Here is a 25,536-nt window from a genome sequence, read left to right as displayed (position 1 = left end):
ACCCACAGGATAGCGTGGAGTGCTATCCTGTGAATTCAAACTTAATGCAGCATGGCTCTTTGAAAACTCTCTCACATCACCATTCAGCCACTAATCTCATTTCCCCACCGAGAAACAATTAACAAACGCACGGTTTTCGCTCCCTCCTGGGAGTAACCACGGTAACTTCTGTGACCTCACAAACACAGGACTGTTCCTGTGGAAGAACAGGCCTTTCTCTCCTAATGTTCATTAATGTTCCCTTTAGTTCACCCTCGGCTGATGGCCGCACAGCGCAGGGAAACCTTAAAGGCCTAGGCTCAGAGAGAATCACTTGTTGATGTTGTGCCTAATTTGGCCAGCTTCTGTTTGGTTATGTTGAGACTGTGGCTCCAGGAAAAGTTTCTACTGTGTGAAAGCTGGATGACACCGGCTGTAAGATAGTGTTCTTGTAATGTATACCACTCTTTATAACTGAGATTCGTAAGTGTGGGATATTTTGTGTCAAGTGCAGCATTAAAACTGGGGTAGGCAGAGTTGGAGAAATTAGCAAGAGACAGCTTCATTGTAAAAGTATCCAACCAAAAAATAAATAAAAACTGCCTTCCTTCAGGCCTCCCTCCAAAGCCACTCCCCAAAGCACATTTTCATGTGCAGTGAGAGCATGGGCAGGGTGCACGTAGGTATGCAGGCAGACAGGCAGGTATTATTGGCCGTGGTTATTGCAGTCCTACAGTCACAGATACCAGATTTTTTAAATTTGTTTAGGAGTATTTTAATTTTTGATTGCTGTTGGGATGTATTCAGCAAATACAACAAAAGTGCTTCTGAAATAAATTGCTTATCCCAGCTTTATGACATTTGGCTGAAATGAATCAATTAGATTTCACTTGCCACTTTACCTTATAGCCATACAATGAATGTAGTTTGATCTTTACTGAATAATCATCATGTTACACTACAGCATTAAGGATGTTAGTCCAATTTAAATTCAACTCAATCAATTCAATTCTTCATGAGCTTTTGGATAGCTGTCATCCCATACACAAAATTTCACACCAAAGTAACAATAACACCGAAAGTCCACTGACTCCGGATATGGCGTGTTACAGCTGCACTACGGTTTTGAACCGTCCTCAGCCCTGCGTCAAAGTCCACTGGAAGCGTCTCAGAAGAGTTCTCATTATTGACTTGTTATTAATTTTTTTTGCTTCTGCTACCTTCGTCACCGCTCTGTTACCCCGTTTCATTCCATCAATTCAGGGTGCATTTTAGAATCAGAGCATTTTGCCTGCCTGATTTTGCTGACATGTTTAGATTTTGTTGATTTGGTAATCAGTGCTTGCTTTTTGTGCTTCTATGATTAAGTAGGCTACGTAGTTAAATTATTTATTTTTGTGTCAGGTTTAACCCTGTTTATTGTTTTATGAATGGGAGTCTGCACAAGGTGTTTTATTTTGAAAATTGACCGAATTCTCAATGCCATTCTGTGTCTGACCTCCTGCTCGGTTTGATCTGCTCTGCCTTGCTTGATGCGGCTTCCGTCAAAAATAGGCACCTCACAAACAGGCTACCTATTCTCTGAGGAGCAGAGAGCTGCGTCTGGGACGCTTCTGGGATATGTGTGATTTGGTTAAAGAGATACAGTAGTTTTGGGGAAGTTTACTGTCTTTCCCAAAGTCAGAAACTAAAATGCCATAGGAGAGACTTTTTTTTAAAAATGTATTTAGTGTAGTCTGAAGTTCTGACAAAGGGGGCCTTTTTACAAGCTTAGTCTCATGGGAGGCCCACAGTCTTAGACTGAAAACCCCTGATATGGACGATGGAACATCACACATGGTCCAGATTTTTTTCTGAAAAAGGTCAAATTCAAAGACATTAACTTATCTGCACAAGATATCAACCATCAGCCCTTTTACACAAAACCTATATTAAAAGGGGAAAGACAGATGAAACTTATTAATTGTACTTAATTATTGTTGGTTGTTACCAATATAATATTGTATGCAAAAAATAGCTCCTTGTAGTGACAAACCCAAAGAGAATTATCACTTTCTTGTTCCCCTTAACTCTATACAGAGCTTTATAGCTCAGCTTTTCAGACCCAACTTTACTGGTGTGATTTACTCTCACCACTCTCAAAGTGGTGAGGTAGTTATAGTGAAGCATTTAGCAGCTAAAGAGCCAGATGTTTTTCTCATGAGGTGTTAAGCGACTAAAACCAGAGCTCAAAGAAGAGTGAATATTGGACTTAAATTCACCAGGTGGAATCCAAATGAATGCTAATGTTGCTATGGTCTTGAGCTCAATGGGATTACCCGATTAAGTAAAGGTTTCTGCTTGTGTAACACCTTCATCACATCGACTTTGAGGTTATAATCTCAATTTCTCTCACGTGGCAAACATCAGTTACAGCAGATTTAACTCAAGAACAAACCCTAGAGGGACTACCTGAACCTGGACATATAAGCTTTTAACAAATCATCAAGTATCACAAATTAGTGTCTTGCAGATTTCTGTGTTGTCTGTCAAGGACGGGTGGAAGAGTTAGAAGTGTAAAGAGGAGGGGTGATGCACATTGTTGGGTGGAGGGTGAGAAGGAGGGAGACAGCCAGGGAAAGAGAGCTATAGGAAATAATAGAATAGGGGAGGCATGATGAAGTTCTGGGGTGTAAAAAGAGCGCGTGACACAGCCTCGTGAACAGAACCTTCATTGTACTGAAGAAGCTGATTTAACATTGGTGTCAGAAGTAATGTCTTCCTCTGCCAAACAGCAGGCCTTCTTTATCACCCTCCTTCACTCTCCCTGTTCCTCTGTTTGTGTCTTTGTTTGTCCATTCATTTTTTTCTAACTCATTCACCGTCTAACTCTTTTCTCTTTCTCAAACATTCGCTCTGTTGAGATAAACCTTTGGATTTGCTGGAAATTTGCTAGTTGAGTTGAACGGTTTCTGAATGAGAAATTGTTTAGCTAAACTCACAACAGTGATGTGCTAACGGCTAACGCTGTTAACTGAGCACGTGAAACTATGAAATTGTAAATACTGGATTACAAGATGTAATTAGCTTGTTGAAAGATTGCATGTAAACAATATCGGTTATATGCAAATTGTAGAGTGCGTGCTTTTGTGCACCGAGCGTAGCTGCATGCACTATAAAATGAGTATAACTTAAAAAGGAGTTTTATTTTCTGTAGCTGCTCCGTAGCACCACACAGTCGCCATTATCAGGCTTCAGGAGACCTCAAGTTCTTGTTCCCTTTGGTAAGAAGCAATCTTTACAGATGTTTTACTATGTTTTGATTATGTTTATCAAGGTTAAGAAAAACACATGAAAATATGCTATATGCTAGTATGATGTATCAAGAGAGATGAGGAGGTTGAGTGTAGGTTTTTTTATTTTAAATATCACTCTGTGTTGTACAGATCAGGGTTTTTTTTCTGTGATGTGTGATTCAACACCATTCCAGTCCAAAGATGGCAAGCCACTGTACCAGGATACACTGTGATGACAACTGAGATCTAAGAGGAAATTTGGAAGTTCTTTGGATGGACTGCGAATTTTTTCCTGATTCTGCTTGAGCGGTAGGACAGACTTTCACTTCACTTCTCAGCACATTCTGCACGGAGAACAAGAGATCTTAACATTGGACTCATTTAAGGTGTACACCAAAGAGACTGTGAAAAAATCCCCAAGTTATGATTGCTTGTTATTTTGAGTAGCACACACACACACACACACACACACACACACACACACACACACACACACACTGTGTGTGCTACATTTTATTGGGGTGTAAGTGTGTAATAACTGTGGGAAGATACATGTTATGCAATGAAACCCTCTGAGTTGGTCTCATTAATAAATACTGCTCTGGTAGTCGAACCTTACAATTTGGCCCTGCATCAAACAATAGTTCTCAAATTTGCTTCAGTTCATTAAATGGGATGTTACAAAATATGACAAGCCAGCCAGGAGCAGTTGGATATCGGTGAGTTAATCTTCCTTGCTTACACTTAATATTGTGGAATATTAAATGCTAAATGTTTAGGTGTTCTGACCAACTTCAGTAAGATGGAAACAGTGACACGTGAGGTAGTTAAAGTTCCTAAATCTGCTTTTATCAGTGGGTTAACTGGAAATGAAGTAGATATTGAAATTCAGAGCCATTTGCAGACTAATAGATCTGTTAACAGGGTCCTTCACATAGATGAACCATGCTCAGAGTTTCATAGCAATGCAATAGTTGAGTTCACATATGGTACTGCAATGGAAACCCTCACCCCTTTACAACCAGTTCTACTCTACCTGATGTAACATTCCATGTCCATGGACTTGCTAGTCTCCAAGTTACAGGCTATTGCCAAACTGATAGGAAAATCATTTCAACTTGTCTTGCAAGAAGAGTTAGCGAAGCTTAACTTGACATCTGCAACTGCTGCAGAGAGTGTGTTTTCAGATCATGAGATAGGCCAGTTGAGTGGTGCCCGCCCTGTAATCACTGCTCCCTCTCCAGTGTGCTTAGCCACATCGAAGGAAAACCTGACCAAAGGGCCACAATTAGTCAAATCACCAGTGACTACCAGTTCAAATACACGCTTAACTGCAAGTGATATGAACCCACCTGAGATACAGAAGGTTGTGGTGGAACATATTGTGAGGAATGAGGAAGCCCCACCTTACTACAATGCTATCTCTCTTCTCCAGGCCTTGTCTGGTAGATTACCCAGACCAAATAATGAGGCAGATAATGAGACTTGGAGGTCAAGTGCGAAGCTTCTTCCAACAGATCCAGCCCTGTCTGATTTAAATCAATCTCGTAAAATTGTGGACAGCTTACTACCCCCAGCCTCAGATTTTATCAAACACCTTGGCTCTCAAGCATTACCTTTTGCATACCTTCAGCTTATTGATTCAGCATATGGAACATTAGAAGATGGTGATGAACTCCACAGACTTCAAGTTGTGTTACACTCCGCCATGACGAGGGGAAATCTACTCATGAATTTGATAGGCATCTGTTAACGCAATTCTGTAGAGGCTGCTGGGATGATTCTTTACTTGCTGATCTCCAGCTTGAGCAAAAGATAAAATGCCCCCTTCCTTTGCAGAGCTGCTGCTCCTGCTATGTACAGAGGAAGACAAACATGTTAATGAGGCAATGCACAAGAAAAAGCACCTTGGTGTTCCCAAACCACCACCAGGTGACCCCAAACAGCGAGTATTTTCCCAGCTACAGAGTGCATGTGCTTGCTCATAGAACAAGGCTACAGCTGAAGGAGACAACTTGAAGAAGCAAATTGCTGAGCTACAGGCACCAGTTGCTCAATTCATAACACAAGACCAAAAGTAAAACATCTTCAAACACAAAGGCAACCTTTCAAACAAAGCACATCCGTTTTTCTTGCCCTTACCCACTTCAGAGCCACTTAACAGACCTCGCCCATGGTATTGTTTTCGCTGCGGAGAGTATGGACACACAGCTCCCAAGTGCACTAACGAAGCAAACCCTACATTAGTAGCAAAAAAGACAAAGAAACTGCAACAGAAGCAGCAGCAATGGGAATCAGAGAATGCCTCTACTGACCCTCATTATTTAAACTGACTGCAACTCCCATTGTGGAACAAACAGGAGTTGAGTCAAATGATATATGTCCCCTAACATCTAAGACAGACATAGAGACATGTTTGAAAGACCAGCGACGCAAGTTGCCATGCAAGGTTGGTTGGGACAAAATATCCATGCTCAAGTGTGAGTAGCAGGGAAAAGAGTTAATTGCCTTAGACACAGGATCTCAGGTTACGACAGTCCAATTGTCCTTTTATGAGAGCAATCTAAAAGAACAGCAGATTAGGCCATTAGATTATTTATTGGAGGCAGAAGGGACAAACGGCCAAGAGGTCCCATATTTTGGATTTGTGGAGCTAGATATCACTTTCCCCAGAGAGTTTGTTGGGCAGGAAGTTGAGATTCCAACACTGGCCCTTGTTGTTCCTAAAATGAGAGAGGAAGCTCAAGAGCAACTCCTCATTGTCACCAACATACTTGACATGTCGTATTCAGATCTGGTTCCTCATATTGATGATGTTAACCTGCTTGTGCAGTCCTTAAAGTCCTGGAGATCAGACACAAATAGGGCAATGTGGCAACTTGGGTTCAGTGAAGCTATCAGGGAAGAACCCTGAAATAATTCTTGTTGGAAATACCGTTGCTTCGGAAGGGCTAGTCAACAAGTGGAAAAGTGGGCAGTTGTAGAGCAGCAGTCATCTCCCTCCTTGCCTGGCTTGTGTAACTGTTTAATCACCTTGCCTACAAAACGACTGGGAAATATGGCTGTCATAATCAGGAATGAGACAGAACATGATGTTGTAATCCCACAGCGGACAGTGATAGCAGAACTCCATGCCATTCAACAAGTGATCCCACACAAGTGTGATTCCCGCACAAGTGACCCTGAAGCAGACCAGCCCACACCCAGACGAGATGTCAAGGTTGATTTTGGTGACGCTTCCTTGTCTGCTGAGTGGAAAGAAAAGATAATACAAAAACTAAACTCCATGCCTGAGGTGTTTGCCCACCATGACCTTGACTTTGGGCACACGGGTCAAGTTAAGCATCACATCAAGCTCCAAGATCAAACCCCTTTTAAGCAAAGAGCACGACCAATCCACCCTCAGGATGTTGATGCTGTAGGGAAACATCTGAGAGAGCTGCTTGATGCTGATGTCTCGTGAGTCAGTCTCCTTTTGCATCCCCCATTGTAGTTGTCCAGAAGCGCAGTAACTCTATCCACCTCTGTATTGACTACCAAAAGCTCAACTCACAGACAATCAAGGATACATATGCGCTGCCCAACATGGAAGAGGACTTCTCCGTCTTATCTGGCTCCAAGTGGTTTTCAGTTTTAGACCTGAAGTCAGGCGATTATGAGATAGAGATGGAGGAAGCTGATAAAGAAGGAACAGCATTTGTGAGTCCTTTGGGTTTCTATCAGTTCAATAGAATGCTGCAAGGGTTGCCAATGCACCCAGCACTTTCCAGTGGTTTATGGAGCGCTGTATGGGAGACCTTAACTTGAAGGAGGTGCTGGTCTTCATTGATCTGATAATTTTATCTGACACCCCAGAAGAGCATGAGAGACGATTGATGCAGGTCCAAACTCTGGTCAGTACTACAATCCCAAAGCATTGTTTGGTGAACGGACTGTCTCTATACTACAGTTACAGATTGACTGAATTTCTAGTTATTTCTGAGCTAGCGGGAAGCTTCCGGTCTACAATATGAAGCCGATGCGGAAGTCCCTGAAACCTGCATTCTATTGAAAATCCAGCAGAGGGCGACTCTTCTGGTTGCAAAAAGAAGTCAGACTCCATTAGAAATAATGGGAAAATTACCCTACTTCTCTGCTGAATAATTACCCCAGTAAACACTTTCCTGATGAGTTTATGGTTTCAAGTCTTCAATACAAAATGATGTTCATTTAGTAAATTATGGTCCCATTTATTTTAAAATAGACCACAAAGCAGAGTATGTTTCAGGGCAGGATTATCTATGATTGACAAGTCATTACCATGGCGACCTGTCAATCAGGCTAGAGCCGACTCGTACCCTCGGCACTGTGTAAATGTAACCAGCACCATTGAAAATGCTTATTAAGAGTTGGCTGTTCACTTTCTCTGGTGAGTACATTTAGTTTTAAGACTGTTGTTCGCTAGACTAAGTTATCAGCCCTGTTAAAATGACAGTTAACGTGAGTTACAGTTGCACCTAGCTAGCTCCACACATGGCCGTTAGCTCCGCCGTATCGTCACTTCCGGGCGCTTCCTGGTGCCCTATCTGCCAAACTCGAGGCTTCAAAACAGCAGTCCACAAACCAACGGGTGACGTCACAATGACTACGTCCATTTCTTATATACAGTATGTTTCTGAAGCATTAAAAGGTGTCTTAAATGTGCACTTGACGGCTATTAAAAGTCGATATTTTCCAAGAAGACTGAGGCTAATGCTGCATGTCCCAGGCAAACTTAATGATATGCTGGTGTAACCGACCCAGAGTTGTACAGCACGGTCCTGACTGAAACTGGCGACCTCAGGTAACAAGGAGGCTAAAAGCCATGGGCACTAGCGCTGGTCGCTAGTGCGTCTCTAAAGGTGTCAGGGAGTGAGGTTTACTCAATGCACAGCATAACAGGCTACCATTACATTGGCCTTGGACATCATGATAGGTACTACTGCAGGTAGAAAGCAAGTTAACCAGACATGCTAACAATTGACACTTCGCCAAGCCACCCCCCAAACAAGCAGCTGGCCAATCACAGCGCAGTATAGGGTGCGCTCTAACTGAGGTCCTGCGCCCCATTGACTCATATGCAAAAGGAGTTGTTATCCAACTTTTTTGGCTGTATTTTTACAAGATATGGTCAAACGCTGTTCCTTGGGCACTTGTAATAATTGCAATCACTACCCAGAGAGGTTGAAAGGAGAAGTACGATTTATTCCCTTTCCGAAACCTACAACAAATCCAGAAAAATGTAACTTTAGGCTGTGGATTGTTCCTAATGTAATGATAGTTAGCTAACGCTTCCTAACTTACTACTGAATGTAACGTTATACAACCCTATTGTTTTTGCTTTATCGTGATTACAATAGTGAATCTACCCAGCTGTAAAGGAACTGTGTTGATCCTTAATATCGTTGTCCTTAGTCTCAATCGTCAGGTGATTCGGTGGTTCACTTTTACTCTGTGATAGGTAGGCTTTAACTTCTGTCTTTATTTGTTTCACATCAGTTTGACAGCCTGAATATAACCTTCAAATGTATAATGCAAACCTTTCTGTGCAGATATAGACAGTGGCAGCACAGTGATAAATCTGACAGGTCCGACAGGTTGTCGGACTTAGCAAAGGGGGTGTGGCTAAGCGAATGGTCAATTGCAGCTTACGTCAGAGTAGACAAACACACTGTGTAATCCTTCCTTACAGTTTTGCTCTAGCTTTTTTGGCTTTGTCAAAGATAAAAATGCTGAATATCACTCTTACTATAGTCCCATGCACAGCACTTATGTTTGTATGTGTATGTATCTTTCTATTTCTATCTACTCTGATATAGTCTCTCTATCTAACTCAGACTCTTCCTCAATCCCCATTCATGTTGTCATGACACCCCATCCATGGACATTTTCTATTGCCCTGTTGCCTAGCGACCCGAGCCACCTGCCTTTTCCAGGCAAGGTCAAGGAGTCTGCTCCATGAGTGTGTCTGTCTGTCTGTATGAGTTATATATATTAATGCTACACCTATCAGCCTTAAATCCTGATCTTTCAACCCCTTTGAGTTCTGACACTATTTACATGACCCTTGATCATCTAACAACAAGCATCATCTCTGCTATGACAATTGTAGCACCATATTAAGCAACAGTACTCCCACTAGAGTGGGATGAAAAAAATGCAGCCAAATGTGTACAATTATTGTATTTGAAATATAGGTGTTATTTATCATTTAGCTTTTTTCTGCAAATCAAGCAGTTGTTTTGTGTACATGAAAGTGTTTTGCTACAACAGAGTACATAAAAAGTGAATGATGTTTTTAAAACAAAGGACTGATCCCCCATCACATTACAGTAACAACAACACCACCTGTCCCCCCTGGCAGCTACTCAGCTCCAGGTGGGTGTGAGGCAAGGGTATAAATTCATTCCCATGAGACTAGTCCTTTTAACCCCTCCTGCTTTACTTAGGTACCTTCTGTCTTTCATGGATAAGCTGACAAAAACAGTCAGTTTTTGCACAGTGCAATTTGACAGATTCAACTGATCAGGTTAACATTATGCTGCCTTAAGATTCCATCAGGATATACCCAAATCATAATTTGAGGATGGGAAACAATATAAACAAGGAAGTAAATACAGGGAGAGCTGGGATTTTTTTTTACAGTATTTGACATGCTTTATAGTCTAAGGTTAGGGTACTACAGCATCCTTGATGTGAAGCATCCCCCCAAAAAACACATTCAGTATCACCGAATCTGGGGTTTCTGGATTGGAAGTTCCAGTCATCTCCAGGCAAGGACAGTAGTTGCTTCTGCAACCTTTACACATGTGCCACACATGTGCCACCCACAGCCAATGAGTGTCACAACTCCAGTTTTGATTTTCAATGCCTGCAGGTGGCACACATTACCTATTTATGAAGGAGGTAGATTATTTTTACCTGTTAATCAATATTAGAAGGACACAGGGGGTCCAAACCTACCTGAGGGTCAGAGAGACGTGACATGTCCGGGTAGAGGTAGAACTTGATGCCGTCATATGCTCCTGGCAACGTCACTCCTCTAATCAGCAGGACCAACAACATGACGTAAGGAAATGTGGCTGTCACATACACAACCTGTAGGTATAAACGTGCACAGGTTTGGAATGTTAATTTATGCACAGATTAAAGAAAAGCACAGTTGACGGTGAGTCACTGTCAGAACAGATGATAAGATGTCCACCTATAAACTGGACTGAAAGAATCATAAGGGAAAAGTTTGTTATTTTATGCCATCCATCCAGATCAAAAATGACAAACCACTTCTCAGACATAGGTGAGAGGGCATGACTACACGCATCCAGACATGAGGAGAAAGAAGAGTGGGAGGATAAGTGAAGAAGATGAAGACTAGGAACAGAACTGACATTCTTGCTGTTGCACACACACTATAAATACTGTATATCTATGTATGACTGTATTCATGATGTCAGAAATAAGCAGACTTCATAAGGCACCGGAACCACAGCTTTCATAGGTGCATTCTTCAAATTGTTTCTTTTATGTTTTCTGTCCAGTGTATCAGTATTTCTCACAGCATCTATCAATAGCATTTAACACCAGTCATATAGCATGATAGCCCAAGCTTAAAGCACTACATTTATAACATTTAAAATACTTTACACAAGTGCCAAACTGCAACCTGGTTTATTAGTACTGGGGTAGGGTGTAAGGATAAGGATCTAAATATATACATCACATTGGGTATCATACACAGCTGCACTAGAACTCCCCAATAGTAAACATCACACATACTTTCAGTACAGTAGCTAGCGCTTGCTATCAAACCAACACTCCCGTTTTTATTGAACTATTCAGGTTTTGTAGAATTGTGCTCGACATCTCAAGACTCTTAGAAACATCTTGAACAAAGACCCTGTCCTCTTGAAAGGCAGAGGCGGGAAACATACATCCCCTGGCTTGCTGGCATGCAGTCAAAGTCCAATTGAGGACAGAACAGAGCCAGGCCAGGAGACTGAAAAGAAAAGGCCCCTCTGGCCCCGTCTCTTAAACAGGAGAAGGCCAGAGGAGTGATGCTGGCAGTGTGGGAAAATGTGCTTCTCTTTGAAGCACGAACAGGAGTGCATGAGTACGCACACATACACACACACACACACACACCTTCATTCATAACATTGAAATGGGTGTGCACATACTACAGACAGAGTGGACCATTCACACATACAAGCCTAAGCACACACTGATAAACGGATGCACACTCCAATTACCCATACACCCCTGGTCACATTACTGTACAACTGCAAGCAGCACTTTCATGAATGGAAACTCCTCTTTGGAGGGGGCAGACATTCAGTGTGGGGACAAGCGGGACTGATTTAAAATACCAGCTAATTCTTGATTTTACCCCCAACCAATAAGAAATTGAAGACATTCTTTTTTACTGAACATCTTTCACCTTAAAAGTCAGAATTAAAAGTCATCTAAAAAAATTAATTCCTAAACACAGTAGTGTTTGAACAGTAAGGATCCATGAGACTTAATGAGATTTTCAACTCTAAGGTCTGTTAATCCTTGCTTGGCCTACACGGAAAGTGTGGGAAAAGTTGTCTCCTGCCCAGCAGATCCCTCCTTTAATTTGTCAAATAAAACTATCACACAACCTAAACCTTCTCTCCCTCTTTCTCTCCATCTCTCCGGAGATGAAAAGGACAATATTCAATCTCTCCATGAACTTTTGATGCTCCACATTCTCTGTCCAGCTCACTGCGGGTAAACAAATTTACTGGTCAAACTTGCCCCTGCCTCGCCGTAAATCTAACAGGAGGGCTTAAATGTGAGAATGGCTGGCAAACACGGCCAACAAAAAGCAAACAGCTTAGCAGAGTCGGAACTGAATGGGCTGTAGGGTCTGTGGAGAAGAATGTACCTCTCTTGCAACAAGCGCGCTGTGGTTAATTTCTCATAGCAGGAGAGAGAGGGAGGCAGCAGAGGCAGAGGCTGAGGATATACTCTGCATGCTCCTCATGAACGCTCTCCTTTCCTCCAGTGAATACAGGAATCAATCTTGGACCGGCTGCTAAAGCCCAGCCATGAAGAAGCCTTCTCCCCTCTTACTTCACAGCCAGACAAAAAGACACTTCAAGGAGATATAGGCATTGCCGCCTAGTTTTTTTTTTTCTTCCCTCATGTAGTGTGAACCCATCAATTTTTACTCACACACCTTTTCTCTTTACTCTCTTTCTTCCCTCTACTTTTTTTCTCTCTACTCATTCTGGCTCATTGAATCTGAGAAGAGTTTCTTAAGGGCTGCTGAGCACCCAAAGCAAGCTGCAGAGCCCTCACTATCGTCGTCGAGGCTGCTAGAAAAACCTCAAAGAGGACATGAAAATGAAATGGGTGATTGGAGTAAAGGTAGAAGTAGGTAGTGCAGACACTCCTTTCATCCTCCATTTGCAGAGGGGAATGCATGGGGCTTCCTGCGAGGGAGTTGTTTTGAGGACAAGAAGGGAAAGTGCTATTATTATCGTGTAGCTGTGTGTGTAAGACGGAAATTAAAACTGCTTCACTGGATAAAAACTGGCAGGAACAGCACACATACTTAAATATGGCACTCGTTCTTTGGATTGCAACAGTTCAACCACTCAGACTCACACACAATAGTAAACATGAATTACTCTGTCTCACCTTGCCAGTTGACTTGGGTCCCTTCCAGATGCAAAAGTAGCAGATGAACCAAGCCAGGGCCAGACACATGGCCAGTTCCCAGCGCATTCCCCCCATGTGCTCAATACCATCTGATATCTTCAGTACTCTGCGTCTGAATTGGCACAAAGAAAACAGATTACTGATTTACAATTTGGTGTGGTTCATACTCTTGCGTGACATAACAAAAAGCTTTGATAAACACTGAGAAAAAGGTGAAGCAGCTATGAATACAAAAAGTAGAACCTGTAAAGACTTCAAGCATTCAGTTGTTGTTCGTACTCAGTGATTAAATGCAATCTGTGTCAAATCAGTCACAACACAGAGGGGATGAAATGAAAAATATTTGCTTGAGGTTGCTCAATATAAAAAGTAATATAATTTTTTGCTGGTTAACCACAGTCCCAAGAAATCTCAGTTCATGCACTCTCCAACCCCACATAGTACAGTGGTGTGAAAAAGTGGTTGCCCCCTTCCTGATTTCTTTTTTTTGCATGTTTGTCACACTGAAATGTTTCAGATCAAACAAATTGAAATATTAGATATAAGATAACACAAGTAAAGCACAAAATGCAGTTTTTAAATCCAGACCTACATGGTCCTGTGTGATTGCCCCCTAAACCTAATAACTGGTTGGGCCAACCTTAGCAGCAACAACTGCAATTAAGCATTTGCGATAACTGGCAATGAGTCTTTTACAGCGCTGTGGAGGAATTGTTGTAATTCAGCCACATTGGAGGGTTTTCGAGCCTTAACCGCTTTTTTAGGGTCATGCAACAACATCTCAATCAGATTCAGGCCAGGACTTTGACTAGGCCACCCCAAAGTCTTCATTTAGTTTTTCTTAAGCCATTCAGAGGTGGACTTGCTAGTGTGTTTTGGATCATTGTCCTGCTGCAGAACCCAAGTGCGCTTCAGCTTGAGGTCATGAACAGATGGCGGGACATTCTCCTTCAGGATTTTATGGTAGACAGCAGAATTCATGGTTCCATTTACCACAGTAAGTCTTCCAGGTCCTGAAGCAGCAAAACAGCCCCAGACCATCACACTACCAGCACCATATTTTACTGTTGGTATGATGTTCCTTTTCTGAATGCTGCGTTAATTTTATGCCAGATGTAATGGGACACACATCTTCCAAAAAGGTCAACTTTTGTATCGTCAGTCCACATAGCATTTTCCTAAAAGTGTTGGGGATTTTCTGGCAAAACTGAGACGAGCCTTTATGTTTTTTCCTCAGCAGTGGTTTTCGTCTTGGAACTCTGCCATGCAGGTAATTTTTGCCAAGTCTCTTTCTTATGGTGGAGTCATGAACACTGACCTTAACTGAGGCAAGTGAAGCCTGCAGTTCTTTGGATGTTGTTGTAGGGTTCTTGGGGTAATTTTGGTCAGCCGGCGAATCCTGGGAAGGTTCACCAATGGTGTTTTCGCGATTTGTGGATAATGGTGAGTCCCAAAGCTTTAGAAATGGCTTCATAACCTTTTCCAGACTGATAAACCTCAATTACTCAGTGTCTTATTTATTACAGAATTACAATGGATCGCAGCATGATGTCTAGCTTTTGAGGATCTTTTGGTCTACGTCACTTTGTCAGGCAGGTCCTATTTAAGTGATTTCTTGACTGAGAACAGGTGCGGTAGTAATCAGGTCTGGGTATGGCTAGAGAAATTGAACTCAGCTTTCCAAAGATGTGATTTAACCACAATTAATTTTTGTTTTAAGAGGGGAGGCAATCCCTTTTTCACACAGAGCCATGTAGGTTTGGATTTTTTTCCCCTTCATTTAAAAACTGCATTTTGTGTTTACTTGTGTTATCTTTGTCTAATACTTCAATTTGTTTGATGATCTGAAAGATTTCAGCGTGACAAACAATAAGAAATCACTATTTCATACTGTTCCACATCATTTATTGTGTTTTTTTGATTCTCCACTGCTGAACAGCACACTAAAATTCAGACATATCTCAGTCACTCAGGATGAGTGTATCCTATCACACAGTGCCAGTCCTAAATATGGCCATTCTGACCAAACCATGCATACACTTTCTGTCAGCGACTCAAAGAGTAACTTGCCATTGATAGGACTAACCAGCAGTATATGATGACCCTATCCATCCTCCGTGAATCAGACGACAACTTCTTCCTTTCATCCTGATGGCTGATCCTCATCTTGCTGCTAACATTGACACTGGCAGAAGAGGATGCAACTATCCAGTAATAAGACTGTATGCAAGCAGCAATTGCAGTCTTGCACAACATGATGATGCCCTGGCAACAATCTTCTGACTTATTACCGTACAAAAACACAGCTTTTATACCTTTAGTCACTAATTTTGGTGAAACTAGATCATATTTTATGGAGTTTCTAGATGGATAAGTAACCACTAAGTGCTGCTAACTGTAATGTTAGCTGCTGTCAGCTAGTTAGCTGTGCAACTAGCGGCTCAATTAGCTTAGCTGACTCTGCACGGACTGATAGAATACTGAGACAGACTCAGAGCAGATTATGAGCAGATGACTGTATTTGGACATTCCCCGTCCAGCTGACATCAGTTGCAGAAAAGTTGAAAAAAACATTGGAAACCTTCAGATCAGTCTGCAGCCTGAGCGTTTTGCTCACAGGGATTACTTTTAAATATGTTTACCTCATTATTGAAACTTTGGCCATGTTTAGTGTGAACATCCGATACTGTAACACTATTACAGAAAATAAGGAAAAGGATGATAGGTCCTTTTTAATTCTATGCGTTTGTGGACCTCAGTTGCTCTGTGTGATCCGGACATGGCGGAGTCCAAAACAAAAAGTATACTGAGCTGGATCTTGCTATTAAAATAGCTAATTTCAGCATGCTGCTCAGCAGTAGAGAGTTATCAAGCCAATAGAATCCATTTGAGAACTTGCAGTCCGTTGCTGTGATAGTATAGGCCTATTACAAGACTACAATTAAATCGTTCTTTCCTGTGATACGCCCACAGGTGTAATGGTACAGGGCATGTTATCAGTGATTATGACATCATAGCTTGTTGGCAGTGGTGAATCAACAGTGCATTTCCTGTTTGTTGAAGAATAGCCAGGCCAACAGCATTGATGGAGGATGAGATGAGCTGCCAAATCTTTGCCACTGAGTTCACCCCCGGAGCTCCTGACCAGCCATTGATCATCATGACATGTTCTTGGTGGCCGGCCACAGGCTAGGTCCAACACAGCCCCCCTGTCCCTCCCTGGTCAGCCAAAAGGGCAAGACGTGAACGCCAATGTGTAAATATACTTGTGTGCCGCATATTTCTACACTGTGTATGTTTTTGCATACTGTTTATGTGAGTATGATAGAATAAGTAAGTGTGCAAGTTTCTAAGGTAAAAATATCTAGTAGTTTTTATGGGTTCAGTTTGGTTCAAGTTAAAGCTGTGCAAACAGAAGCCAGGTATCTTCTGCCTGCTCAAATAAATACCATGTAATCAACCTAAAGAGTTTTTGCGTTAAGAAAGAAAGATGTCAAATTTTCCTTTACTCATTTGTAAATTCAATTTAAAAATTACACATTAGTGCACGCTTTAGGTAAAGAGATTCCTAGAGGATGAGGACACTTCCTACAATTCCTGCATGCAGCATTATGTCTCTGATAGTATCTTTAGTCTTTCTGTCTTAGTTCATTAAAAAGACTTTGGCCAGACACATCGCTCCTTTAGTTATGTACAGGTAATATTATTGCACATATGTAAAATAAAATAAAATATGAATCACAAATGTACAAATGTGTTTGTTTGTTTCTTTTCATCAAACTTTCTTTCATAAGCTAAGTGTAAAGATGAATATTATGTTGGAACACCAACACAAAGATCCATACAGATGGCAAAATACAGCTTATTAACTCCTCTGATGTTTGTTTATGCTGTATTTACAGTACAAAACATGAAAGTGTGTCTTGGCATAGATTAAACAAAGCCTGGTCGGTCGCTATTTTTGCCAACAGCATGGTGGTTGGCTCTTTGGCCATTTCCTTTGGGCATGTCTGCCTCCGGGGTTAGGTTTATGTTGCTGGCTCAGATCTGTTGTTTTCAATAGTGTTACATATATCATGTCATTTAAATTTTAGTTAGACACAAAAATATGGATCACGGTTTTGAATGAACTATTTGACTGCAATATATAGTTAAATAAAAAAGGGATTTGACCCAGCAGCATAAACATAGCCATTGGCAGTGAGACAGGAAGTGTGGTCAGCATTACACACTGACAAGGCCTGATCCGCTGCCACACACATGGCTCTAGCTGGGAGACAGCTGGCCTACCAGGGCCTGTTGACACACAAATATGAAAAGGGCTGACTAATTATTGGGGGAAAGGTTAGGGGGGGGTCAGTGAAAGAGTCTGGAGCTGTCCAAAGCTCAGATTTTCAGATTACGGTAGATAATGACATTAAAGGAGGACCTGAGACATTGTAGACTGCCTAAACTGACAAAGCATCTCCTCATGCTATGACATATATAGTGTGATACAATTAATACTTTATGCCCACAGAGATGAAAGCCAGAATCATAGGATACTGTCCAATGGGATTTTGCACACAGAAACAGGGTGAGAAGTCTGATATAAGAACATATGAGCACAACAGAAATAAAAAATTTACTCACTCCCAGAACTCAATGACTGGAGAAGTTGCATTTGGGTTTGTAATGTTGGTGGCATTTTCTCCATAGAAGTCAACACAGTTCTCTGTGGATAAACAATGACGTGATATTATTTTGGAGAGTATACTGCAGGTATAGGTGTAGCTATGGCATTGCACATTAAATTGTTTTTTTCTATTTTCTTTTGTCTAGAAACAGATGTGGATGATTATTTCTGCTTGCAAGACGAATTTCCTCTATCCAAGGATTCCTCCTCCTACCTGTATTCCAGTAGTGCCCACAGGCAGCCCACGGCAGCTCAGTGGTGAAGCAATTGAAGAGGTAGAAGATGGCCCAGGCAAGGATCACTACATAGTACACATTTAGATGAGCTTCAATCACCTGCGTTGCATAACCAATACCTGAAAAGGCAAAGATAGACATAAAGAAAACGTAAAGGCTGCAGGTGAATGGCTAGATTTGCAACATGCAAGTATTCACAGCTCCAGTGACCAGTGTCAAAAAGACACCTGAAGAAGTCCATTATATATATGTATATGACAAATCAAGTGACTTAAGATCATTATGGGAAAATACATTTACATTAAATAATTTATTGTACATGTGCAAGAATCGAGTTTCAGCGGCCAAACTGCATTGTCCCTCTATTTTTCATGTTGTATTTAATTATTACAATTGTAATTAGCACACAATTATTACAATTATAGAATTAGCACGCCCTAGTAACCAATATGAAGCGAATGTTTTCTCACCCTCAAACAGCGGGCAGACTTTCCTCCAGCAGGTGATACCTCCCTCACTGGTGAACTGACCCAGGGCAGTCTCCAGGAAAAACACAGGGATACCACAGCACACGAAGAAGATGACATATGGGACGAAGAATGCACCTTTATGCACACAAAACATAAACATATACAGGGCATGAATACAACTCGATTAATACTAAATTAAAAAGTCTGACAGCATAATAGTTCTAAATGTACCTTCAACCAAAAACCAAAACTTACCTCTTAATTGCTACTTTAAAGGAGTAGGAGCAATTCACAAAATTCAGAAAGCGCTCACTAAGACACCACATTCATACTGCATGATGACCTTTTCATACTGTGCTATCTAATGGTTCCTAATGAGTGATCCCACCTCTTCTATTGACATGATTGTGCATAATGGATGAAATAATACAGAACATCATATTTTAATACCTCAAAAATACAAAGTGGCCTCCTCCTTTGGTGCTGTAGAAGATAAGATAACTTGTCTCACCTCTTTTACTCAGGAATGTGTCTTTTACATTTTAATAATCATAGCACGTGTCTAATCAGATACACTTGTTTATTTTTGTGTTTCTTTTCTAACCTTGCCTTAATCATCATTACCTGCCTTACCTCCTCCTTCCTGCAAAGGATAATGTCTTATGTCCAATTTTCTAACACATAAAACATTTCCTACCGCCTTCATTATTTGGTTTATGTCCCTGCTCCCAGCACAGATAAGGGAAACTTCCTTACCTCCTCCATTCTTGTAGCAGAGGTAAGGAAACCTCCAGACGTTGCCCAGCCCGATGATCTCTCCAGCCACAGACAGGACAAACTCGATCTTGTTGTTCCACTGGCCCCTCTCATACCCCCCATTATCTAGGCTGGAGCTGGACCCTTCCGGGTCTCTGCCATCCTCTGGTTTACCGTTTATAACGGGCCCGCTCTTCTCAGCTGTCATGACGCTCCAGCAGCCCGCTGTGAGAGAGAAAAAAACACATGGACAGAATATTTTAAAAAAGGTGACCTTATAACCAAAACTTGGATGGATTCAGTGACTTTTTCTGAAATTTGTATCTTTCCTGGAGCATCTGAATGGGACTGCCCCATCAATACAAAACCACGCCCATCTAATAGTCCACACTTATGTATGTGAAGGTTCAAATCAAGTGAAAGCATTCTAATTAATTTTCACTTATTATGTAACTGCATGGCCCTTTAATCAGCCATAACTCTAAATAAAAAACAGGCAGTGTGGAATTAAGAGTGATAGCCATTAACTATTAATGCAATTTAAATCAACATCACAAATGGAAAGTAGTGGTAGAATAGACATTGTACATTAATGTTGTGGGAGGTTGCTTGTGTGTGGGCAGAAAAACAACAGGCTTTCAGTAAATTGCAACTAAACCACTAACTTCTGTGAAGCTGGCTAACTCTTCCAAACTGTGATATCATTGTAATACAGCATTTAGCATTAAAATAACTCCATAATCTGTTAAAATACAGTTACACCTTGCGTGAAATTAAAACAACATAATCATCAGTATCTCCTCACTGTAAGTAAGTTAGCAGCCTGATAAAGAGTTAGAATCACTCAATCAAGGACAACAGCAGAAAAGCAGTCAATACAAAAAAAAGGTGGAGGTAGGCCTGTAAGTATGAAACATTGATCATGCAAATAGAAGTCAAAGACATGTAACACTGGATCTCTCTACTCACCAGTCTCTTATTTAACAGTGGCAAACCTCCTTTTGGCTCCCGCGATGATGCGCACTAACAATGCCTTTACAAAACACAGGATGGTTGACACTGGGTGAAAAAAAAGGAGAGAGGGGGCAAAAAAAGAAGAACACGCTGGATCCGCGTTGAGTAAAGTGGTTTTGTTAAGTTTCTCGTCTATATAAAGGAAGATCTCAGACGTGAGAGTGACGGTAGATCTTGCACCAGACGATGGAGAGCCTGCGACTGCGCTGCCGCTCTCCAAGTGGTCTACTCTCAAGCGCCACTACTGGATACAAGCCATGTGGTAACCAGTCTAGGTCTCACATCACCGTTACCACGGCGCAAAGAGAGCAGGGTGACACAGGGAGACGGGCGAAACACGAGAAAAAAGTTAGGCTGATTCAAGTTTAAGCATGAGCTGTGGAGTTTTTTCAAAAATGACAGTCAATAATATTATTATGCTCTTATTACAGCTGCTCCATTGGCTTAGATATATCTAAAGTCATGGGTGGGGTGTGGCACACACCAACAACCATTGCAGTGATTTGTTGCCCACATAAAGCCCATTGTTTTCTTTTGCCTTCCATTTGAGTTCCTGGAATTTGAGTTTTTTTTTCACATCTTACTTTTGTTTTTCGTTTAATATCACTATTTAGATTTAGACTTTTTTAAGCATGTAGGTAATATGTTTTGAATTGCAGAAAAGGCATGCACTTGTGTGCCCTAGTGGTCATTACTGATTCAGCTTCAAAATAAAGGACTGAGTTACATTTCTTGAAATATTGTAAAACTTGTAGTTCAATAACTATCTTTGAAAACTTTGTCACACTTATTTTCTGGGAGTATTGTTTCCGCATTTACTGTGGGAACTCTGTATGAAAGCGGTTGTGTTTCGGCCACTGAAAACAATATATTACCCCTTTAACTTATCACAGATTTATCAGTATCAGGATAACATATCTTATATGCATCAACTGCAGTCCAGTAATGCCAAAATTATGATAATTCTGAGGTACATTTCTAAACACGTGACGTTGTCCACTGGTGATCACTGATAAAGATTTTTTTTCCAACTGTGAAATTTCTCACATTTTTTGGAAAAAAAGGTCTTTAATAGGCAAGGAACCTCTGTATAAAAATAGTTTACATTCCTGTTTTGTTGAACAAATTATGTAGTTTTATTTTTTTCCTCTCACAAATAGTAAAGTATCATCCTAAAACATCTATCAGTCTGGCTTACTAGCCTGCATGAAATTGGACATGACCACACAGAAATTATGTTAAAAATCTTCCACACACAATTAAAGGCTAAATGCTTTCATTCAAGTCTCAGTCTTCAAAGAGCCAGTGACCCCGTTTGATTTATGAATTGATGTCAACAGGCTGGTTCCCTTTGTCAAAGCAGTTGCTCCTTGGGCTTTGCCCGCAGCATACCAACTCGCACCTCTTTGTCCCCTCTCGAAGTCACTCTGCACCCAAACACACATATATGAATGGATTTTCTCATTTAAAAAAACTGGAATATTGCTGTCACTAGCCAATGATGAATGATTAGCCCATCATAAAGTCCTAATAACCCATGCTGCTTGAAGAACAATTATTCCTTATGGGACTTTAAAAAAGGAGTTTGTAGGATTTGTAGAGCTTGTTCATACACAAATTGATTGCCTGCATGGTTTCCAGGCGTGATAGACTCGGTGCACTAGGAACTCCCCTGACTCTAAAAGCCTGACCTAGTCTCTAAGAATCCCTTCACGCAAGGGTCAGTCGTCATTAGAAGCCTAAAGGAAGTGCTCTGCATAAAAAGTATGGCCACCCAAAGTGGCTGGCAAACACTCACTGTGTTTTTCAGGCAGAGTCAAGTCCTTCATTTATGTTGTCCTGTACAACATTATCAGAGGGGGAATGCTTGATGAGGATACAACTTTGATAGTTTCTTGCAGGTGTAAGCTTCGTTCTCTTCAGAGGCTAATGTTCCTGTTTTACTGCTCCTTTGCTCGTTGTATGATATTGGTAAGACGGTAAGAAGTATCAAATGAATTCCTCTAAAAAGTGCTTCATGCAGTTGAAATACAGAGTTTGGTGATATAAGTACACAAAAATGATGTTTGACTCTTTCTAATGTAGCCACAGGATGCACTGTCAAACTTTAGGAAGGTCAAGAGTTGTGGACTACAATGTGAGAGCGACTGCCTCTAGAAGACATGTGTTAGCAGTAGAAAACCTTTCACTCCAGCACTGGATGGGCTGTTGACAAGATGGTTATAGGTCATTCTCTTCAACCATTATCCTTCTGGCCTACTGACTCCAGAACAAGCAAGATGCTTCAAAGCGATTGGCCGCCTTGCTCTTAAGGGACCACAGACTTGTTCCATTGGTTGATGGAGTCGAGAGAAACAGAGTCAATGCTGTCCAATTAGGACACTGAGAACAAACGTGTTGCTAGGATACCCATCATCAGTCTTTTACAAGGTGCTGTGAGTAGAAGAGAAAATACGTGGACTTCAAGAGCTGTAGTATGTTAGAGGCAGAGGTGGAATAAATACAATACGATAAGTGTAAAAATATACAAAGGAGAGAAGCAGAATGAAAAATGAAGGACAGTAAGAGGAGGAAAGTGGATAAAGCTGTAGGTATGTCTCTCGCCCTCGTCTCACATGATGTTATATAACAGTGGCATTTTTTTTTTATCGTTTCATGAATGCTGCTCAATTCGTCTTTGAATCTATATATTGCAGAGCTCTGGAGTGAACTTTCATGAATTTTTTTCATGCATTAGCTCCTTTCATAAACAGTTCTGTTTGTCACTCATTTTGCAACAAATTGTAACAACAAACTACTATTTCATATTAGCAGGGACTGCAAGAAAATAACAGAACACACTGACTTCTGCACAATTTTGTATTAAACTTGCACAAATCCACTTCTTCGTGCTTAACGTGTGTAGTTTAATATTTACTTTGACAGCAAATTTTGTCAGCTGTTTTCCTTTGGAAGGCAACATTTAGATATGACATCACACAAAAGCAGGTCCTATAATATTTACATCATTAGTGCAGAGGTGGGAGTAAGTCACACATGTCCAAATCACAAGCAAGTCTCAAGTCTTAACCTTCAAGTCTCAAGCAAGTCCCAAGTTACTGTGATGAAAGTTAAGCAAGTCAAGTCATTGCAGGGGTCAAGCAAGTCACAAGTCAAATCATTTTAAATTCTTAGGAATTCAGTTTGTTTAAACAGTTTAAGAGAGGTGGCAATTCAACTGTATGATAATTTTGGAAGATGTAGTGAATGTTTCTGTTCTAACTATATTGAACTATACAGAACGGTGTTTCTATTATTTAGTCTACTATTGGCTTCAGTGATTATTTAAATGAGGTAGAAAAATAGAGTAATAGAAATGTGTCAGTAACGATAAGCTCTTACCATTCCTGTAAAATTTGTTTTAAACACCTATTCAAGGCATATCTTAAGTTAATTGAATGAACCATTTGGAGTAAATGCATGGTTCTGGGGCTTCTTTGGAAGATAACACTCCTAAGTGTCTAACCCAAAAGTCAGAACCACTGTAAGTGCTACTGGAATTGATTAACATAAGTTTAAACACACTAAAAGTAATATATTTTTCGTTTCCATGCAGACAACTACAGCTGGGATTTATTAGCTGGAAAACACTGTGGGGCCACAGGATAAAGCTTTACCTAGTCCAATTTTATACCAATATCATGAAAAATTTCTGTCTTAGCACATTTTTTTTCAATAAAACCTTGGCAGCAAGGGGCTGCTGCTGCATCACGCCGTAGATTAAAGCAGACGTGTTTTTTTTGCTGATAGATCATGAACTTCCTACTTAAAGAAGGATATAGTTATTTTCAGAATTTCGTTGGCTACACGAAGTGCCAGTCATCGCCACACAAAGTGCCAGTCATCGCCACAATTGCTTGCAATTGGCTCGGCCTACCAACGGAATAATAGGGGCTGGCCCGTCCTTACAGTGTGGGCTCTTTTTGGCTGTTGTACGCCGTGGACGTAACATGTGAGCTCTTATTGGGTCGAATTAGCTGTCAGTCGTAAGGTCAGAGTTCAGCGGCTAATTTGAATACAAGATATCGCAGTTCTATCTCACACAGGCTCCACCCTCTACTGGACTCTATGGGTACTACCTCCTCCAATCACACGCACGCACTTGCCCACTGAAATTTTATCGTTCACGTAGCCGACTAATAGAAACGAGCTGTTTTTACCATGGAAACTGGGCAATGCAGCAGTGTACTGTAACTCTGCATTCCCAGCACGCCCACGAGGACTTGCACGGGCGCATTGCTAGCTCACCAGCGGTGAAAGCGTGTTACATAAACAGACACGGCGCCCCACCGACATCTCCTTCGCCGAGCAGTCACAGCGCAGTTAGGCTAGTCCGCTATAGCCGGAGAGAGACAGCTAAAGTCAGGTCTCTCTCGGTAGAGCGGGACGAAAGAGATCGCTCGCTGCTTCGGTTGGTTTCGTTTCCTCCACGAGCGGCTCGTAACGCGTGTTGCAGCAGGCGAGGCTGTCTACCCTGCCGCTGCTTCACATGGTACCTTTGAGCTTGAGGCTGATGTCAACACCGGTTGTGGTGTCTTAGAACGCACCACAACCTTTCGATAACGTCCCATGGTGCACTCAAGGACACCACGGCCTTTTCGATTGCAGCCCTTGGAAAAAGTCTAAGCCTTATTATTTATTTTAAAAAATGAAAAAAGAAGGGTGACAGGGGTACAGAGGCTGATGCACACCACCAGACCTCCTCCCTCCGTTATGTGTCCAGCATGCATTTGTGTTTCATGTGCTGCTTGTGTACACACTGAAAATGCTGTGAATGTTCAACCGATTAAATACAGTACATTCCTAAAGAGCATTCTCCTCCCCACCGAACCCCTTCCATCTTTGGCTTTGGTAACACTCTTCAGTCTCCACAAAACTGCACGTTGACCGATGCTAAGCTAATAACCCGACCTACGGCCCACACTGCTCTCTTTGCTAAGCTCGAGAGAGACAGTGGGAGGGCCCAGGTCTTTGCTGCGCTAATCAAACCACTGGGACAGAAGCCCATGTCCCACGTCGCTCTCCTGGTGGCATCTTAGCGAGACAGTAGTAGGACCTGGGCTTCCTCCTTGCTAGCCAGCTGTCCTGCCCGCACAAGGGGTCACCTACATCGCCTGGCAGCCGAATGAAGGGCTGCTGCCATGACGGTGACACAATGCAGCAATGCGAGCTAACTCTGCGTTCCCTGTGCACTAACGACAGTGTCCACGGGAACACTGCTAGCTCACTGACAGTGTGTGTGTTCCTAAAACACAACCATATTGTCAACATATGCTCAACCGAACCAGCGCAGCTTTCAGCTGACTAGCTGCGACGGCATGAGTTGAGCTAACGCCAATTTAGGTCAGATATAGCCAGAGAGATGCAACCAGACAGCACGTCTCTTC

The 25,536-nt window shown here is 41.6% G+C and overlaps 1 protein-coding gene across 1 annotated transcript in view; it reads right to left on the bottom strand.

Moving 5' to 3' along the window:
• Positions 1-20,378, bottom strand: part of slc6a11b (solute carrier family 6 member 11b) — a 33,197-nt gene extending 12,819 nt beyond the window's left edge. The window contains exons 1-7 of the mRNA XM_038697613.1: positions 20,066-20,378; positions 19,097-19,321; positions 18,341-18,475; positions 17,849-17,989; positions 17,592-17,673; positions 12,939-13,071; positions 10,236-10,370 (exon numbers count right to left, since the gene is read on the bottom strand). Coding sequence (XP_038553541.1) covers positions 10,236-10,370; positions 12,939-13,071; positions 17,592-17,673; positions 17,849-17,989; positions 18,341-18,475; positions 19,097-19,304 — 834 coding nt within the window. The 5' untranslated portion in view covers positions 19,305-19,321; positions 20,066-20,378. The remainder of the gene's footprint in view (positions 1-10,235; positions 10,371-12,938; positions 13,072-17,591; positions 17,674-17,848; positions 17,990-18,340; positions 18,476-19,096; positions 19,322-20,065) is intronic.
• Positions 20,379-25,536: the final 5,158 nt, after the last annotated feature.

Source organism: Micropterus salmoides, unplaced genomic scaffold, assembly GCF_014851395.1.
Source record: "Micropterus salmoides isolate LMB-PRFRI ecotype aquatic unplaced genomic scaffold, ASM1485139v1 Ms_hic_scaffold_4, whole genome shotgun sequence".
In the NCBI taxonomy this organism is placed as follows: Eukaryota; Metazoa; Chordata; class Actinopteri; order Centrarchiformes; family Centrarchidae; genus Micropterus; species Micropterus salmoides.
Note: the sequence above shows the minus strand (reverse complement) of the source record. Positions and strands in the feature narration are given on the sequence as shown.